At 38.0% G+C, this 19568-nt stretch overlaps 1 protein-coding gene across 7 annotated transcripts in view; it reads left to right on the forward strand.

The window, feature by feature from the left end:
- TRIM44 (tripartite motif containing 44) overlaps positions 1–19568 on the forward strand; it is a 197300-nt gene that overhangs the window by 65388 nt on the left and 112344 nt on the right. For 6 of the 7 annotated variants that reach the window (XM_077114420.1, XM_077114421.1, XM_077114422.1 and 3 more), the window contains exon 2: positions 4408–4485. The exons of the other annotated variant lie outside the window; for it this stretch is intronic. In XM_077114420.1, coding sequence (XP_076970535.1) covers positions 4408–4485 — 78 coding nt within the window. The remainder of the gene's footprint in view (positions 1–4407; positions 4486–19568) is intronic. 7 annotated transcript variants of the gene reach the window in all.

The raw sequence follows: 19568 nt of genomic DNA on the forward strand, positions 1-19568 counted from the left end.
ATAGACCCTCTCATCTATGGACATTTGATCTTTGATAAGGCAGTCAAGCCAACTCACCTGGGACAGAACAGTGTCTTCAATAAATGGTGCCTAGAGAACTGGATATCCATATGCAAAAGAATGAAAGAAGACCCATCTCTCACACCCTATACAAAAGTTAACTCAAAATGGATCAAAGATCTAAACATAGGTCTAAGACCATAAAACAGTTAGAGGAAAATTTAGGGAGATACCTTATGAAACTTACAATTGGAGGCGGTTTTATGGACCTTAAACCTAAAGCAAGGGCACTGAAGAAGGAAATAAATAAATGGGAGCTCCTCAAAATTAAACACTTTTGTGCATCAAAGAACTTCATCAAGAAAGTAGAAAGACAGCCTACACAATGGGAGACAATATTTGGAAATGACATATCAGATAAAGGTCTAGTATCCAGAATTTATAAAGAGATTGTTCAACCTAACAACAAAAAGACAGCTAACCCAATTACAAAATGGGAAAAAGACTTGAACAGACACCTATCAGAAGAGGAAATACAAATGGCCAAAAGGCACATGAAGAGATGCTCAATGTCCCTGGCCATTAGAGAAATGCAAATCAAAACCACAATGAGATACCGTCTCACACCCACCAGAATGGCCATTATCAACAAAACAGAAAATGACAAGTGCTGGAGAGGATGCGGAGAAAGAGGCACACTTATCCACTGTTGGTGGGAATGTCAATTGGTGCAACCACTGTGGAAGGCAGTTTGGCGGTTCCTCAAAAAGCTGAATATAGAATTGCCATATGACCCAGCAATACCATTGCTAGGTATCTACTCAAAGGACTTAAGGACAAAGACACAAACGGACATTTGCACATCAATGTTTATAGCAGCGTTATTTACAATTGCAAAGAGATGGAAACAGCCAAAATGTCCATCAACAGAAGAATGGCTAAACAAACTGTGGTATATACATACGATGGAATATTATGCAGCTTTAAGACAAGATAAACTTATGAAGCATGTAATAACATGGATGTACCTAGAGAATATTATGCCAAGTGAGTCCAGCCAAAAACTAAAGGACAAATACTGTATGGTCCCACTGATGTGAACGGACATTCGAGAATAAACTTGAAATATTTCATTGGTAACAGAGTCCAGCAGTAGTTAGAAACAGGGTAAGATAATGGGTAATTGAAGCTGAAGGGATACAGACTGTGTAACAGGACTAGATACAAAAACTCAAAAATGGACAGCACAATAAAACCTAAGTGTAAAGCAATCATGTTAAAACACTGAATGAAGCTGCATCTGAGCTATAGAGTTTTTTTTTTTACTATTATTACTATTTTTATTTCTTTCCTCTATATTAACATTTTATATCTTTTTCTGTTGTGTTGCTAGTTCCTCTAAACCGATGCAAATGTACTAAGAAACGATCATGCATCTATGTGATGATGTTAAGAATTACTGAGTGCATACGTAGAATGGTATGATTTCTAAATGTTGTGTTAATTTTTTTTTCTTTCTGTTAATTAAAAAAAAAAATGTTCCATACATGGTTTACAATCAGTGGCTCACAGTATCACCACATAGTTGTGCATTCATCAGTATGATCATTTTTCAGAACATTTGTATCGTTCTGGAAAAAGAAATAAGAAAAAAGAAAAATCTTACATATATCACACCCTCCACCCCCCTCCCATTGACCACCAACATTTCCATCTACCCAATTTATTTTAACCTTTGTCCCCCTATTATTTGTTCATTCTCCATCCATAATTTTTACTCATCTGACATACCCTAGATAAAAGGAGCATCAGACACAAGATTTTCACAGTCACGCAGTCAAACTGTAAAAGCCATATTGTTATACAATTATCTTCAAGAATTAAGGCTACTGGAACACAGCTCAATGGTTTCAGGTGGTACTTCCCTCTAGCTACTCTAATACACCATAAACCAAAAAGGTATCTATACAAAGCATAAGAATAGCCTCCACGATAACCTCACAATTCTGTTTGAAATCTCTCAGCCACTGAAACTTTATTTTGTCTCATTTCTCTCTTTCCCCTATTGGTCAAGAAGGCTCTCTCAATCCCTTGATGCCAAGTCCCGTGGGATTTCTATCCCACGTTGAGCACACTTTTTTAAAACTTCTTATATATATTATATATATATATATATAATATATATATATAAGATTTTTCTTTAGAAATATCCACACATATACAGTCCAACCATATTATACAATCAGTAGCTCACAATATCATCACATAGTTGTGTATTCTCCACCATAATCATTTTTGGAACATTTTCATCACTCCAGAAGAAGAAATAAAAAGAAAAAAGAACTCATACATCCCATACCCCTTACCCGTCCTCCTCATTGACCCACAGTATTTCAGTCTACCCAATTTTTACCGTTTTTCTCCGTTTATTGTTTATTTACTTTTTTAATCCTTATTTTATTCTATTTTTTTACTTATCTGTCCATACCCTGGATAAAAGGAGCATCAGGCACCAGGTAAAACATCCTGATGATTGGTACAGAAATGAAAGAGATACAGAGACGAAAGATGTATTCTTTCCCTTAAGGAACTGACAGCATCATGAGTGAGACAGACAACAAGATAAAAATATCTTATAGTTATGTTGTATTTATCATGTACCAGGCCCTATTCTAAGCACCTGGCATGTATTAAATCATTTAATCTTACAACAAACCTCTAAAATAGGTACTGTTCTTAGCCCCAAGCACAGAAAGGCTAAGTGTCTTGCCTAATATCACACAGTGATTAGTAGAGTTGGGATTTGAATCTGAACATTGTCTTTGCTTTAAATCTGTGCTGACCAATACAGTAGCCACTAGCCACATGTGGCTATGGAGTACTTGAAATGTGACTAGTACAGATTGAATTGTGTATTAAATACATATTGGGTTTCAAAGACTTAGTGCAGGAATAAAAAGCATAATAAAAAAATCGCATGTTGAAATTATACATTGCAATGATAACATTTTGGTTATGTTAAGTCAATAAGTAAAATATATTATTGAAATTAATTCTATGTGTTTTTACTTTTTTTTGTTGTGGGTACTACAAAATTTAAAATTACGTATGTGGCTTGCATTTGGGAATTCCATTACATTTTTATTGAACTGTGCTGCTCTAAATTATTATATTGCAATAACAATAATAATAGCAAGTGACATTTATCAAGCATTTACAATGTGTCACATAATGTACTACTAGCTTTACAAACACTATTTCAGTTAAGTCTAAAAATAGCCCATTACTTATCCCATTTTATAGTAGGGGGAGAAGGTTCTGAAAAATTTAATAATTTACCTGAGGTTAGTCAGGTAAATTAACAGTCCCCCAATTTGAAATCTTATTTGTCTGACTCAAAAACTTGTGCTCTCAGTTTTAAAGAGAAAGATAGACTAAGGAGGCAGTGACAATTAAATATAATATATGATCCTGGACTGGAACTAATAATGGAGAAGAAAAATGCCCAAAACAATTTTATTGGGACAACTGAAGAAACTGAAATATGGATTATATACTTTATTTTATTATAAAATTTCTTGAACTTGATAGCTTTTCTTCTTATGGTTATATAAGTAAATGTCCTTGTTCTCAGGAAGTATACATGGAAGCAGTATATTAGAGGACCATGATGCATGCCACTTACTTTCAAAGGTTTAAAGGATAAATGATACATAAGCTATATAGATGGATGGATAGATAGATAAAATAATATAAAAAATGTGGCAAATTGCTAGTCATTGGGTATCTCACTGGGGATATGGATGGGGGTATATTGGAGTTCTGTGTGTTTTCTTTTCTATTATGTTTTCAACTTTTCTGTAAGTTTGAATTTATTTCAAAATAAATGAATTTTTAAGAAGTAAACAAAACAAAGCAAAAAAAACTTGTGCTCTTAACCAGTATATTATAATACACTTCTAATTAAAGCCCAGGATTTGGTCTTTGTTTTTATTTTTATGAAAATGTTGCACACTTCTGTGTTTGACATATAGAGGTTCAAAATAAAAATTACTAGTTATAAAATAGACATCCTGGATGGAAATCTCTTTTATAGCGCCTTGGCCTTCAGTGAACACTGGCACAGTGGAGCCCTATGATGAAGCAGTGAGTCAGACTATACAAATTATGTTTAATTTTCATTCAAAAAATTCTCTCATAGATTGACTGGTCAATTTATGTCCCAACCCTCTTTGTCCGTAGAGAAGGGGAGGAAGGGCAATCCAGCTCTCCTTAATAGTTCAGTACTCTTGGATGATAAGAAAAAGCTGCTTCCTGCTTTCCTTTGTATTGTCCTTGGAAATGCTGTTCGTGTTTGAGAGAGCAGCAAAATGCTGCCTACTGACCCCTGACTTTTCTTTCTTCTAGAGCAAGGACTCAGGCGGACTGAAGGCAGCTATGATTGAGTTGGTGGAAAGGTTAAAATTCAAGAGCTCAGATCCTAAAGTAAGTATTGTTTGGAGATTGGGTGTTGGTACCCCAAGCATTTTACTCTCTTGGAGCTAAGTTGGAAAGATGTTAATGATCATCTGTGTGAAAATTGCATTAAGATTTAGTTATATCTGCCCTTCAAAAACAAGGTACAGTTCTAATATGCCTAGAAATGTCATCTATTTTTCCCTTTTTTTATTTGATGACTTATAACACATAATCATTTTCCCTGAATGCAGACAAGTACATTTTTAGTCTTCCTTTACCAAGCCTTTGAGGCTTCTGTCCTGTGTGTCCATTATATCTAGCCAGAATCATCTGAGATGCTGATCAGTGTAATGCTGGAGTCTGGAACAGGATTGAGACCCATCCAATTGGTGTTCAGCACTAGTATCTCATCTCTCCTGCACTTACAGGAGCCAGCTGCCACTGAGAATGCCTTTGTCCTCATGAGTTGGAGTCTGGTCTCAGAAAGGGTTTAAGCCTGTCAGATTTTTCTGCAAGATGTAGGAGGCTGGAGGGTTGATATTCTGGGAGACACCATACCAGGGTGGGGGTGGACTGGAAACTGAACATGCTGGAGGGATTATGACTAACTCAGACTCCCTTCTCCTGCCGAGACACTTACTTTTGTACTAGCTGCTGCCAGCTGGCTTTCCCTGACTGTCAAAGCCTCTCAGAATTAAGTAGGGAAAGGAGTATGATTTTATTTTTCTATCTTTCTTTATTTTTTTCATTCTTTTTTTTAAAATTTTTTTTTATTAATCAAAAAAAAGAAAAGAAATTAACATAACATTTAGAAATCATTCCATTCTACATATGCACTCAGTAATTCTTAGTATCATCACATAGATGTATGATCATCATTTCTTAGTACATTTGCATCGATTTAGGAAAAGAACTAGAAAAACAGCAGAAAAAGATATAGAATGTTAATATAGAGAAGAGAATTAAAATAATAATAATAAAAAAATATATATATGTAAAAAGGAAAAAGAAAAAAACAAAAACAAAAGATACAAACAAACAAACAAAAAACTATATTTCAGGTGCAGCTTCATTCAGGGTTTTAACATAGTTACATTACAATTAGGTATTATTGTGCTGTCCATTTTTGAGTTTTTGTATCTAGTCCTGTTGCACAATCTGTATCCCTTCAGCTCCAGTTACCCATTATCTTACCCTGTTTCTAACTCCAGCTGGACTCTGTTACCAATGATATATTCCAAGTTGATTCTCGAATGTCGGTTCACATCAGTGGGACCATACAGTATTTGTCCTTTAGTTTTTGTCTAGACTCACTCAGCATAATGTTCTCTAGGTCCATCCATGTTATTACATGCTTCATAAGTTTATCCTGTCTTAAAGCTGCATAATATTCCATCGTATGTATATACCACAGTTTGTTTAGCCACTCGTCTGTTGATGGACATTTTGGCTGTTTCCATCCCTTTGCAATTGTAGATAATGCTGCTATAAATACTGGTGTGCAAATGTCCATCTGTGTCTTTGCCCTTAAGTCCTTTGAGTAGATACCTAACAGTGGTATTGCTGGGTCGTAATCCATTCTGCCAGTCTATGTCTTTTGATTGGGGAATTCAGTCCATTAACTTTTAGTGTTATTACTGTTTGGATAACATTTTCCTCTACCATTTTGGCTTTTGTATTATATATATCATACCTGATTTTCCTTCTTTCTACACTTTACTCCATACCTCTCTCTTCTGTCTTTTCGTATCTGACTCTAGTGCTCCCTTTAGTATTTCTTGCAGAGCTGGTCTCTTGGTCACAAATTCTCTCAGTGACTTTTTGTCTATAAATGTTTTAATTTCTCCTTCATTTTTGAAGGACAATTTTGCTGGATATAGAAGTCTTGGTTGGCAATTTTTCTCTTTTAATAATTTAAATATATCATCCCACTGTCTTCTAGCTTCCATGGTTTCTGCTGAGAAATGTACACATAGTCTTATTGGGTTTCCCTTGTATGTGACAGATTGTTTTTCTCTTGCTGCTTTCAAGATCCTCTCTTTCTCTTTGACCTCTGACATTCTAACTAGTAAGTGTCTTGGAGAATGCCTGTTTGCGTCTATTCTCTTTGGGGTGCGCTGCACTTCTTGGATCTGTAAATTTAGGTCTTTCATAAGAGTTGGGAAATTTTCAGTGATAATTTCTTCCATTAGTTTTTCTCCTCCTTTTCCCTTCTCTTCTCCTTCTGGGACACCCACAACACGTATATTTGTGCGATTCACATTGTCCTTGAGTTCCCTGATACCCTGTTCAAATTTTTCCATTCTTTTCCGGATAGTTTCTGTTTCTTTTTGGAATTCAGATATTCCATCCTCCAGTTCACTAATTGTAGCTTCTGTTTCTTTAAATCTACCATTGTAGGTATCCATTGTTTTTTCCATCTTTTCTACCTTGTCCTTCACTCCCATAAGTTCTGTGATTTGTTTTTTCAGATTTTCTATTTCTTCTTTTTGTTCAGCCCATGTCTTCTTCATGTCCTCTCTCAATTTATTGATTTGGTTTTTGAAGAGTTTTTCCATTTCTGTTCGTATATTCAGCATTAGTTGTCTCAGCTCCTGTATCTCATTTGAACTATTGGTTTGTTCCTTTGACTGGGCCATATCTTCAATTTTCCGAGCATCATCCATTATTTTCTGCTGGTGTCTGGGCATTTGATCAGCTTTCCCTGGGTGTGGGACCCAGCTGGTTGAAAGGTTTTTCTGTGAAATCTCTGGGCTCTGTTTTTCTTTTCCTGCCCAGTAGGTGGCGCTCGTGGCGCTCGTCTGTCTGCGGGTCCCACCAGTAAAAGATGCTGTGGCTCCTTTAACTTGCCAATCCGAATCTCGTAGTCGGCCTGGGAAACCGCGTGTGGAGGGGAGTCGCCGGCCACTGCGGCTTGGGGGAGTGCCGGTCCAAATTGCCCAGCTGGCCCGAGATGCCAAGCGTGGCGGGAGGGCCCCACTATCCAATGTTCCCAGTCAGACCAGGGACCCACGTGCGTGGAGGGGACCCCAGTCGCCAGCTGCCCCAGCCGGGAAAGCACGCACCCCTCGGGTATCTCACCGCAGCGGATTCTCCCTGCCCGTTCAGCCGTTCCAGAATGGGGTACGCTGTCTTTTTGGTCTCTGTCGTGGCTCTGGGAGCTGTTTCGTATTGTTTCTGTTTCTTTAGTTGCTGTTCTGGAGGAGGAACTAAGACCCGCGCATCTTACTAAGCCGCCATCTTCTCCAGAAGTCTCTTTCTTTATTTTTTAAAGATCTTTATAAGGGAACTGAAACTAGCATCTCTTGAGAGCCAGGTACTGTTCTAGGATCCCAATATACTTTTGATCCTGCAGTAATCTGTAAACTAGAGTTTTTTTTATTATGATTTTATTGATAAGGACATTGAGGTTTAAAGAAGAGGAGTCATTGGCTCCAAATCTGGTATATATTAGAGGTGGGATTCAAACTCTGATTACAGGGTCTGTGCTCTTGTTGAAGTCTAAGCACTGGGTTTGGTTTCCTTTCTACCATTTAACAACATTGTGAATCAGTTTTTTAAGCTGAAACACCATATGAAGTAGAACTACAGAAAGTGACGTGCTTTTCAAAACAGCCACCAATCTACAAAATAATTTTCTCTTCGTACAGCATTGAAAGTATTGGGGTGTGGTAGTTAGATTCAGGTGTCAACTTGGCCAGGTGAAGGTGCCTAGTTCTGTTGCTGTGGACTTGAGCCAATGGCATGTGAACCTCATCTGTTGCTGATTACATTGGCAGTCGGCTAGGAGATGTGCCTGCTGCAATGAATGATGTTTGATTTAATTGGCTGGTGCTTAAATGAGAGAGCTCAACAGAGCACTGGGCAAGGTGCACTTGCAGCTCAGCCCATGCCTTTGGAGATGCAGAAAGCATCTCCAAGTTGTTGGAACCCAGAGGCCTGGAAAAAAGGCCAGCAGAGATTGCCCTGTGCCTTCCCATGTAAGAAAGAACCTCAGTTGAAAGTTAGCTGCCTTTCCTCTGAAGAAATATATGTTAACTAAAAAATCCCCTTTTATTGAAAGCCAGTCTGTCTCTGGTGTATTGCATTCCAGCAGCTAGTAAACTAGAACATGGGGGCATTGGTGATTTCTTGTCTTCTGGTGTAGTTAAGTTTCCAAAGATAGAGAGTATCCTGATAGAAAAAAATGTATAACTTTTCACAATGTAGCTCAAAGTAGGAGGGCCACTAGCGCAAGTAGTTTTTCCTTTAGTGAAGATTAACCACTTAATTATTAAAGGTTACTGAAAGCTTTTCTTACCAAATGTCCCTAGCTTCTGGGGCAACATCCATGCTAAGGGAGACAACTTATATTTTCTTTTTCTGTCAAATCCACATGATTGTAACCATCAGCAGGGCAGTGAAGAGTGTGATGATTTGTGCAAATCGTGCTGAGTAGCCTCTGTGAATGATGATAATATAGGTAGAACACTTTGGAGTCCTTTATGAATGCATTTAATGCATCTAATACAAAGAATTGAGTGATTTCCTGAGGGAAACTCATGGAAGCCTCAGTATTTCCCAGGATGCATCATAAGCTAAAGCATGTTTATTAGGAACTGATTTGATGTTGGACAATGTGTACACACTCACCTCTAGTCTACCTTCTCTTTATCTTGCCCTGGATCATTTACCTCCAATCTATTTTACTTTCCTAGTTTGCTCTATGTATTTGCTGTGCATACATGGAATCAAATTGATGAAGGGTGAAGGTAATTGTGGAACGACTGCCAGGTCAGGAAGGGGAATGAAAAAATGGACCACTTAAGCACACAATTTCTACAACAAAGAAAAGTTTCCCAGAAATAATTTGATGTCTTCCAAGAGAACTCTTAAGTTTCTAATTAAAACCCCAGCATCCCCTTATTTTTAAGTTGGCTTATTTAAGAAAGCCAGAATCTCTCAGGCTGTATGAACTGTCATTTCCCGGAACAGTACTTTACATAGAAGTACTGATTGAGTCATGGAGCACTGAGCACTATCTCTGCCTCACTTCCTCTACAATTCCCTAAAGCATCATAAAGTTTGATTAGTCCAGACACTGAAGTCTACTGAATACTGAGTTAATTCTCCCCTTGGAGTTTTGCCAGAGAGTAGTGAAAGATATCTCGATTAACCATTAAAAAAAATTATAAAATAATATTATATATTATTAAAATTGCATATATTCATAAAGGAAGAGAAAATTGTATTTACCCTGAGGTAACCACTGCTAACAGTTTGGTGTGTAATTTTCTGGGAATTTTTCATATGGAAATGTACTAATTTTTTTTTACAGAAATTATACTATATCTGTGATTTTGCGATTGCTTTTATCATTACACAGAATATCCTGTCAGTAATATATACTTAATTCTTCTTAATGAGATGCCTCATTTTGTTAAAAACATTTTTTAGGCATCCTCTTTTCCTTTAGACTAGTGTGTATAACAATTACCTGGAGGGTTTGTTAAAACACAGAGCTTCCCATCAGAGTTTCTGATTTGGTAGGTCTGGGGTGACTAGAGACTTTTCATTTCTAACAAGTTCCCAGCTATGCTTACACTGTTGGGCCAGGTATCAAACTTTGAGAACCACATTTGGATCTTAGCTCTTGTTTGTGTTTTGTTTTTTTTTAATTTCTTTCAGAGAATAGCCAGAAGAGCCCCTGAAAATCAAGTGATTTCAACTCCAAAAAAAGTGAAATATATGAAAATCCAGGTATACAGAACAGATAAATGGAGCACAGATAGCAGTTGTTTAGGGAAAGAAAGAGGAGGTAGACTGGGGAATCAACTCATGCTAAGAGGACAGCTTCAGTTTTAACTGTTATTTTTAACAGAAATAGCAAAACAAAAAGTGAGAAAGAGGTCCTGGTCAGGATTTAGGAGCATAATCAAAACCCATACCAAGATTCAGCCATAGGCTGAGTTTTAAAACCAGAAGAACAACGGGAGACTTCAAATCCCAGCCATCCCAGGGGAGCCTGAGGACAGGAATTAGAGCCAGTGATGGTTGGTAAATAAGGCACATGACCAGACAAAATTGTGTACATGCATGTTTCTATGGTGAGCCGTGTTTTACACAGTGCATATCTCCAGGGACCCAGAATGAGCTATATAGTAGAAAAAGATTATTCGTAAGAATAAACAATCTAGTCCCCTTTGGGGAATAGTGAGAAAGGGGGAAAATCAACTTCCTTAAGTTGAATTCTTGATATTCTCACAAGCAGTGTGGACAACCTACGCTATAGGCTGAGCCCCCAGTCTTGGGGTTTGTTCATATGAAACTTAACCCCAGAAAGGATAGGCCAAGCCTACTTAAAATTAGGCCTAAGAGTCACCCCCAGGACAACCTCTTTTGTTGCTCAAATGTGGCCTCTCTCTCCAGCCATCACAACAAGCAAACTCACCACCCTCCCCCTGTCTACGTGGGACATGACTCCCAGGAGTGTGGACCTTCCTGGCAACGTGGGACAGAAATCCTGGAATGAGCTGAGACTCAGCGTCAAGGGATTGAGAAAACCCCTAGAATGAGCTGAGACTCAGCATCAGGGTATTGAGAAAATCTTCTCAAACAAAAGGGGGAAGAGTGAAATGAGAGAAAATAAAGTATCAATGGCTGAGAGATTCCAAACAGAGTTGAGAGGTTATCCTGGAGGTTATTCTTATGCATTAAATAGATATCACCTTGTTAGTCAAGATGTAATGGAGAGGCTGGAGGGAACTGCCTGAAAGTGTAGAGCTGTGTTCCAGTAGCCGTGTTTTTGAAGATGATTGTATAATGATATAGCTTTCACTGTGTGACTGTGTGATTGTGAAAACCTTGTGTCTGATGCTCCTTTTATCTACCTTATCAACAGACAAGTAAAACATATGGAATAAAAATGAATAATAGGGGGAATAAATGTTAAAATAAATTTAGAGTAAAATGCTGGTGATCGGTGAGGGTGGGGTGGGGGTTATGGTATGTATGAACTTTTTTGTTTTCTTTTTATTTCTTTTTCTGAATAGATGCAAATGTTCCAAATGATCATGATGATGAATATGCAACTATGTGATGATATTGTGAATTACAGATTATATATGTAGAATGAAATGATCAAAAGTTAAGAATGTTTGGTTTGTTTGGTGTTTTTTGGTATTAAAAAAATTTTTTTTAAATAAACAATCTTTAATTTGCAAAAAGGATTAATAGGAAGTCGTCTTTTAAATAATGAGCCATCTGAATCTGTTTGAAATTATTCATTCGCAAAATTTTCAGCCAAACTTTTACAAACAGCAGGACTTTTGTCTCTCGATTTCTTATATTTGTTCTAGGTTTCAGGAAAATTATAAGATGTAGTGAATCAGGGATGTGTCTTTGTGAGTGTATGCATACATGTATAGCTGGAATTTTAGGAAGTCTAAAGCACTCTGAGGTTTTTATCTTCACATCTTTCCTTTGTAGTGACTGTAGTTACCTTCCACAGTTAACTCAGAGAAAACTGAGGCTTAGAAAACACATTGATTCTCTCTTCTCTACCCCACGCCCTCCAGTCTCTCATAAACATTGAACCAAAAGCATAATATGCTAAGCTCAACCAAAATAACCTTTTATTATGTGATTAATAACAGCCACTTTCTCTATTATGTGTTGATTGTTTTTCTATCCCTCTAATGTTCAGTGTTTCCTGTAACAGCTGTGTTTGAAGCAAGCAGTTAAAATAACGGTTTTGTATCTCAAATTCATACTAATCTTATAAGAAGTTACTCCCATAAAAGAAACTCTTTAAAACTAGAGCCAGGTGGCTGACATTCATTCTGACTAAAGTGGGGTTAAATATGAGATCTGGTCATAACCACACTGCTTAAAACATTCCAAGTTTTTTTCCTTTCTTGTTTTTTCCAATCTCTAGAGGTTATTCTTGCTGAAGTATGAAACCAAAGAGTTGTCAAGCTAATCATAAATCTGTGGATGAGTAGACATATATACATATAGCCTGTCATCCCTAGCAACTTTAAATAGATCTGAAAGTGGTTTTATTATTTTCTTATTTTTATTTGTCATTTATATAGCATTTTATCATTGCAAAAGAGCTTTATAATCATTTTTAATAGTTGATATCACTGACATGGAACACAGCCCAGTCTTTCATTCTCCTGTGCTAATCAGACTTTTGCCAAAATTATATGTTTTGCATGCACAAATGGGTAATTAGTATAAGCAAAATCTTATTTTAATTCTTGTTTTCAGTGCTCCTGTTATTTACAAGGGGTAAGCCAGACCTCACAGTGGTCTATGCCAGTCCCGAGGCAGTGTTTTGGAGCAGTATTTATTAAACCAATTGAAGTGTTCCTTTGGATGAGTGAATATTAGGATTATTGACCTATTTCTGCATTGTTCATTAAAAAAGAAGCTTTCCATAGGAAATTTTAGAGGTATGAACTGTGTTTATTTTTATCTCTGTGTTCTTAGCTCTCTAGTATGGCACGTGGTACATGGTAATAGATATGCATTATCTTTTTCAACAACCCTTTGAAAATAAGTATGATTATTTGCTCTGCTTTGTGGATGAGAAAACTGAGACTTAGAGGAGTTAGGAAACTTACTTATAAGTGATGGTATCTTAACTTCATATTGGGTCTTTCTCCAAAAACCCGTGTTCTATCACACCCACACTGTTGTTGAATCTGTAGATAAGTTGGTATATATACATACAGCCTGTCATCCCTAGCAACATGATTCTTCACTGACTATTTTCCCCTCACACTCTTTCAACTCCCTTTTCTGGGATTCTGCAGTCACAGTTCCTTACAATTCCAGAGCCCCATCAGTGGACAATGACCTTTTGTAACAGAAGATGTCAGGATATGACAGAGGAGCCATGACAGCTTCAAACAGGGGATGGATGCTGTATTAGTTAGGGTTCTCTAGAGAAACAGAATCAACAGGGAACACTTGCAAATATAAAATTTATGAAAGTGTCTCACGTGACCGTAGGAACGCAGAGTCCAAGATCCACAGGGCAGGCTGCAAAGCCGATGACTCCAATGGATGGCCTGGATGAACTCCACAGGAGAGGCTCACCAGCCAAAGCAGGAATGCAACCTGTCTCCTCTGAGTCCTCCTTAAAAGGCTTCCCATGATTGCATTTAGCATCACTAATTGCAGAAGACACTCCCCTTTGGCTGATTACAAATGGAATCAGCTGTGGATGTAGCTAACGTGATCATAACCTAATCCTATGAAATGTCCTCATTGCAACAGACAGGCCAGCACTTGCCCAATCAGATGAACAGGTACCACAACTTGGCCAAGTTGACACCTGTCCCTAACCATGACAGATGCTTTTCCTGGCTAGGAACTAGATTTGGAGTACTGTCCTTGAGGCCCAGCCCTTGCTAAATGAAGAACTGAGGCAAGTGCTTCAACAGTTTGAAATCTTGATGGAGGACATCAAATGAAAATAATAGCATATTTTCTCAGGCTCAACCTAGGCTCTGAGGCATGGAAACCACTCAGAAGTAAATGTGGACCCTTTTTCATCCTTCCTAGACATGTGGGCAGCAGAAAGAGAAATAAACTCTTTTCCCTCCTTCATCTTCCTCTTTGTCTCCATCAAAATAATTCATCCTCCTGCCTCAAACCCAGTTATAAAAGTAATGCGTATTTTCTGTAGAAAAATGTGGAGAATGCAGGCAGGTATAAAAAGAGAGGAAAATAATTACTCATTCTTCTGTTAACTGAAGTGGCTTTGGGTAATTTTTTTTAACTGCAGGTTCTTTTTTTTTAATGCTTACTTTTTTTATTGTGAAAAATAACATAAATACAAAAAAGTGGTAAATTTCAAAGCACACCACAACAATTAGTTATAGAACAGATTTCAGAGTTTGGTATGGGTTACAACTCCACAATTTTAGGTTTTTACTTCTAGCTACTCCAACACACTGGAGACTAAGAGAAATATCAATATAATGATTCAGTAATCACACATTTGTTAAGCCCTATCTTCTCTGTTTGTTCACAGAGGAAACTGACTTAATCTAAAATGAGGTGTGTAGTGCCACAGCCAGCACAGGCTATCAAGTTCATAGCATCTACTTTCCCATTGATCAGGGAGTCTTACATAATAGGACTGTGTATATAAGGCTAAATGGGAAATCTGATGCCATATGCTTCATTTCCCCACTTTACAGATGAGGATACTGAGGTGCCAAGATGTTAAGGGTGCTTGCCTGAGGCTACCAAGCCTAGTTATAGCAGAGCCAGAACAGGTTGACAGCTCTCAGGGATACAGCTGTACAGTTTTCTCAGTAAAGAGAAATTTACTGGGTGTGGATGTGGAGAAATTCCATATCTCATATAGTGCTGGTGGTAATGTAAAATTGTGAGCTGCTTTGGAACACAGTCTGACAGTTCCTCAAAGGTTAAACATAGTTACCATATGACTGAGCAGTTCTACTGTTGAGTATATACCCAAGAGAAATGAAAACATATGTCCACACAAAATCTTGCACATTACTGTTCAAGGCAGCATTATTCATGCTATCCAGAAAGTGGAAACAACCCAAATATCAATCAGCTGATGATTGAATAAATAAAATATGGTATAGTCATGCAATGAAATATATTTGGCAAAAAAGTGAAGTGAAGTACTGATGATATGCTGCAACATGGATGGACCTTGAAAACGTTATATTAAGTGAAAGAAACCAATCAAAAAAGACCAAATAATGTGTAAAAATGAAATGTCTAGAATTGGAAAATTTATGGAGAAAGCAAGTGGCTTAGTGGTTACTTGGAGCTGAGGCGGATAGGGCGTCAAGGATGTCTGCTAAAAAATATGGGGTTTTGGAGGTTTAGTAGGAGAGTGATGAAAATGTTCTTAAAATTAATTGTGGTGATCGTTGCACAACTCTTACGAATATATCAAATATTACTGAATTCTATTCTTTAAAGGGGCGAGTTGTATGGTGTGTGAAGTATCTCTCAATAAGGCTGTTGAGAGAGGGAAGAGAGGAAGAGAGAGAGAGATTTTGCTGCCTGAGTCACCTTTTTTTTGGTCCTTCACTTGAGCTGTCTGCTGTTAATAGTCTTTTTCTTTCTTCTTTCCTCATGTAGACTGGAATGAAGGGTCAGAAACCTGATGTTAGCCTCTGGCGGAGGGAACAATATACTATAGTTATTAAAAGCTCAGACTCTGAGTTCAGACTGCACCAGGACAGATCAGCAACAGCATGGATAAACTATGTGACCGTTTACAAATTATGTGATTAACCTGTTTCTTAGTTGGTTTCGTTTTGTTTTGTTTTCCCAGCTGCAAAATAGAAGATAAATTTATATACTTTCTACAGTTGTAAGGAAGATTAAATGAGATAATCCCTTTAAAAAGCTTCAGTGCCTGGCACATGGTTAGCATCAGCATCCTGTAAATGGTGGCTGCTGCATTGCTGCTCCCAAGAACCATCACCACTTCCAGCAAAACATAAGGGTACAACTCTCAGGCCTGTGAGGGAACCCTCACCCCCCATCCCCACCCCCACATACAGTTCAGGAGACCTTCCACATCTTACCAAAATATAAGCCACCTGTTTATAAATAAATTCTATACCTGGATCAAAGAACTCTTTCTAGGATTAGTGACACAGATTGTAGGTTTTAAAGGGCTGTTGATATCTCTTTGAGTGGAATGACATGCAGAATAATTGACTTAAAGTTTCACAGTGGGGATCCCTTGCTGTTGCTGCCTGGTTGGTTGACTGATTCTGTGAACCTTGCCTGACTGTAGAATCACCCGAGTCAGTTCACTGTGGCTTTAATGCCCATTCAAGTAAAGGACAATATATTTGCGTTAGGACTGTACAGCTTTGTGTCCATATATTCCTAATGGAAAGAAGAAATCAATGTATAGAAGTAATTATGTTTATTATTATAGAGCAAACTCTTGTGTTAGAACTGCCTGGTGTCAAATTAAAGGAAAAATAAAGAAATTAAGAGTCACATTTAAGAGATACATTAGGGGATACGTCCCTATTTTAAAGCAAACACCACTGAGATTCTTCTCTCCCTTCCTACCTCATCTTGCCCCTACAGCTCTACCCTTTTGCTATTCTCTTTCTTATTGGGTCCCAGAGCTCCTAAGTGAGCCACCCTACAAAATGACAGTAGGTATTTTAAGACTAGGATAGACTGGAGAATTGTTAGAAAGCAAAGCAATTAAGCTTTAAATGGCTTAATAAAATTAACACATTTTGATGTCCTTCTCCCCCTCCTTCAGTTCCTCTCTACACTGACAGAGGAAACTTGACAATATACTGTCTGCCAAGAGCTTGAAGGGCTGATTATGCAGCCAAGGCAGAGAAGGGAATGGAGCTGTCAGGACTCCCCCATAGGCAGCCATGCTTCAAGTTTCCAGTGCAGGATTGTATTTGACATTTAATTTAGGAGCCTGTATATCTAGATATAAAACTTTACTGTGATAATAGTGATAAAACTATCCAGACAGTTGCTTGAGGATTTCCTCCTCTCATGACCCCTCTCCCCTTTTCTTGTTAGTTCAGACTCTCAGTTAGGCAATGGAATTTAGGTTTGCTCGAGGAAAATGGTCTGTAGATTACAATTCTATCTCCGGTCTCTATATAAATGCTTGTATATTATATATAAGCTTATCCCTTGATTGACTCTTCATTTAGCCAAAGGGCAAAATTCATCCTGTCTCTACAACTGCTGAGAGAAATTGCATTCAACCCAGTGATCCAGGTGGTCACCATCCCCTTGTTGAATGGCTTGCTTTACTTGAGCAACACCTAAAATAGATTCTAGGATATCTCATTAATTCCTAACTCAGCCTGATTGGCTAGATATTATTATAACCCCATTTTACAAATGAAGAAATGAGATTTAGTACTTACATGACTTGTCCAAGGTCACAGGGCTAATGATGCTAATAAATTACCTTCCTATGACTGCTATATAGAATTATTAGTAGTTGTAGGAAGTTATTGACTCTTTACATATAAAAGAGGTGTTGGGAATGGTATATCAGTATGAAGTTCATCCAGATTTTTAGGAGAAAAAATTTATGTTGAGTTTGACATGCTTTCCTTTTATTATAATGAAGAGAGCACAGACGTTGCAGTCAGATGATTTAAGTTTTGCATGTATTTCCTCTATCGCTTAATGTGTCTGAGCCTTTAGTTTCATCTATAAAGTTGGACTAAGCATGTTTTTATTAATGAGTATCCTGAAAATGGAAACTTTTCAGGAGGAGCTGAGAAATGATAGAGGATTATTGGTATCAGGGCCGTTAGGGACCCAAGAAGCATTAACAGCTGTAGTTAATTAATGAGCCCTACGATTAATAGATATGTAGGTTGTTAGCTGCCCAAGGGGGTGGAATGAAGTTTCAGTCTGCAAGGGAGAAAAAATAGGATTTAGAGGCAAGTTCCATGGTTGAACAGCTGACTATACTCACGGGCTGTAGATGCTAAGGAGCAAAATATGTCCTGTCCTTCCTTGCAGTCTCTGCTTTGTTCCTGCATCATGAAGTAGACTGTATCTGAGTTGAAGCCCATTCAGATCTTATCAAACTCAAAAAAGCAGTCATTGCTCATTGTCAACCTGTAACCATTTACTGAAACTAACACAGGGAGCCACAGTACTGACATCCGCCCTCTTCAGGATGTATAAAAAAGTTCTTCCTGTGTTCCCTTGGGAGATTAGAATCTGAACTCCCTAGGATGCACGTTCTCTCTTTTCTTCTAAGATTGTTGGGGGCTCTTCATTTGTGAGTGCGTAGTGGGTACTGTATGGGCAGCCTATAATAAATGCTCATGCTTAATATAAACGCAGACCAGCAGAACAGTGCCACTGGTATGCTTATGTGCCTAGAGAGTACTGAGTTCTTTCCATGTAATATTTTTTTGTAAATCTCACAAAAATATCTAGTAGGTTGATATTGTTACACCCTTTTTACAAATGAAACTTCTACCTTTCTCAGCTTCAGAAGCATTCAGTTAGCAGGACCAATGCTCAAGCCCTTTTTTCTATAACAAACCATGTGTGCTTCACCATTATGACCCTCTCTAGCAAAGAAGGCTCAGAAAACTTGAGACCTAATTTCATTGCTCTTTTTTGGTATTCCTGCTGCTATGTGGTTATTTTGATTGTGTGGTTTCTGTGGTATACAAATAACTGTGGCTTTGTAGGGGAGGTGTTTGATAGGGAACTGTAATGGAAGTTGAGGAGTAAGTCTTGTTTTATAATTGCTTTAATCTTCAACAGATAAAATAGGCTTACTTCATATATTCAAGTCCAAAGATATAACAGTAGTACAATTTCTGAAAATAGGGATCCCCTAAAACTTGGTGTCATTTTTTACCTCTCACTTCCTACACAGTAACTCCTGAAGCAGAAACTGTCTTTCTAGTTTATGCACAGGTTAAGGTGGAAAGAAGGCTGGAAACAAGATGAAATAGAAGCTATCATTCTTATTCTTGGACATTACGGGTCCTGGGTGTCTCTGGGAACTCATTCGTCTACTTTTACATTCCGGGGGGGGGGGGGGCACGGGGTGGTCAACCAGAATGGTTTTCTCTTTGCTCAAGAAAAGTGGTGCTCAGAAGTTTGTGATTGATCTCTGTTGCCACGCTGGGGTCAGGCAAAGAGAGAGGCATCTTAAGAGCAAGCAGTAATATTGATTCAGTGTGAGTCCAGCATCCCTGGTGAACTGCTGTCTGGTGCTTCCATATCAGTGCTGTGTCACTGGGTTACACTTCTGGTTGTCATGGCAATGAAGTCATAGCAACTGATAGCATGAACCAGGAACCTTGGGAGGGAGATACTTGGCAGTGATGCTACAACCATAGTGGTTAGATCTACTATTCTTGCTAAGGGTTGCTTTGATTATGTCTCTGTCAGATGACTGGGGGTGCACAGTTTTTATCCACTTCATAGCTGATTAGCAGATTCAATTCAAGTGTTTATTAGGTGCTTTCAAACATAACGCCATTAGGAAATATGGTTCTGGGCCTCTAATGCTTTAGTAGTTAGATATGGGGTGTGTGCACGTGTGTGTACATGAACGTGTGTATTTGTGTTTGTATGTGGGG

The sequence above is a fragment of the Tamandua tetradactyla genome, chromosome 8, assembly GCF_023851605.1.
Source record: "Tamandua tetradactyla isolate mTamTet1 chromosome 8, mTamTet1.pri, whole genome shotgun sequence".
NCBI classification, from domain to species: Eukaryota; Metazoa; Chordata; class Mammalia; order Pilosa; family Myrmecophagidae; genus Tamandua; species Tamandua tetradactyla.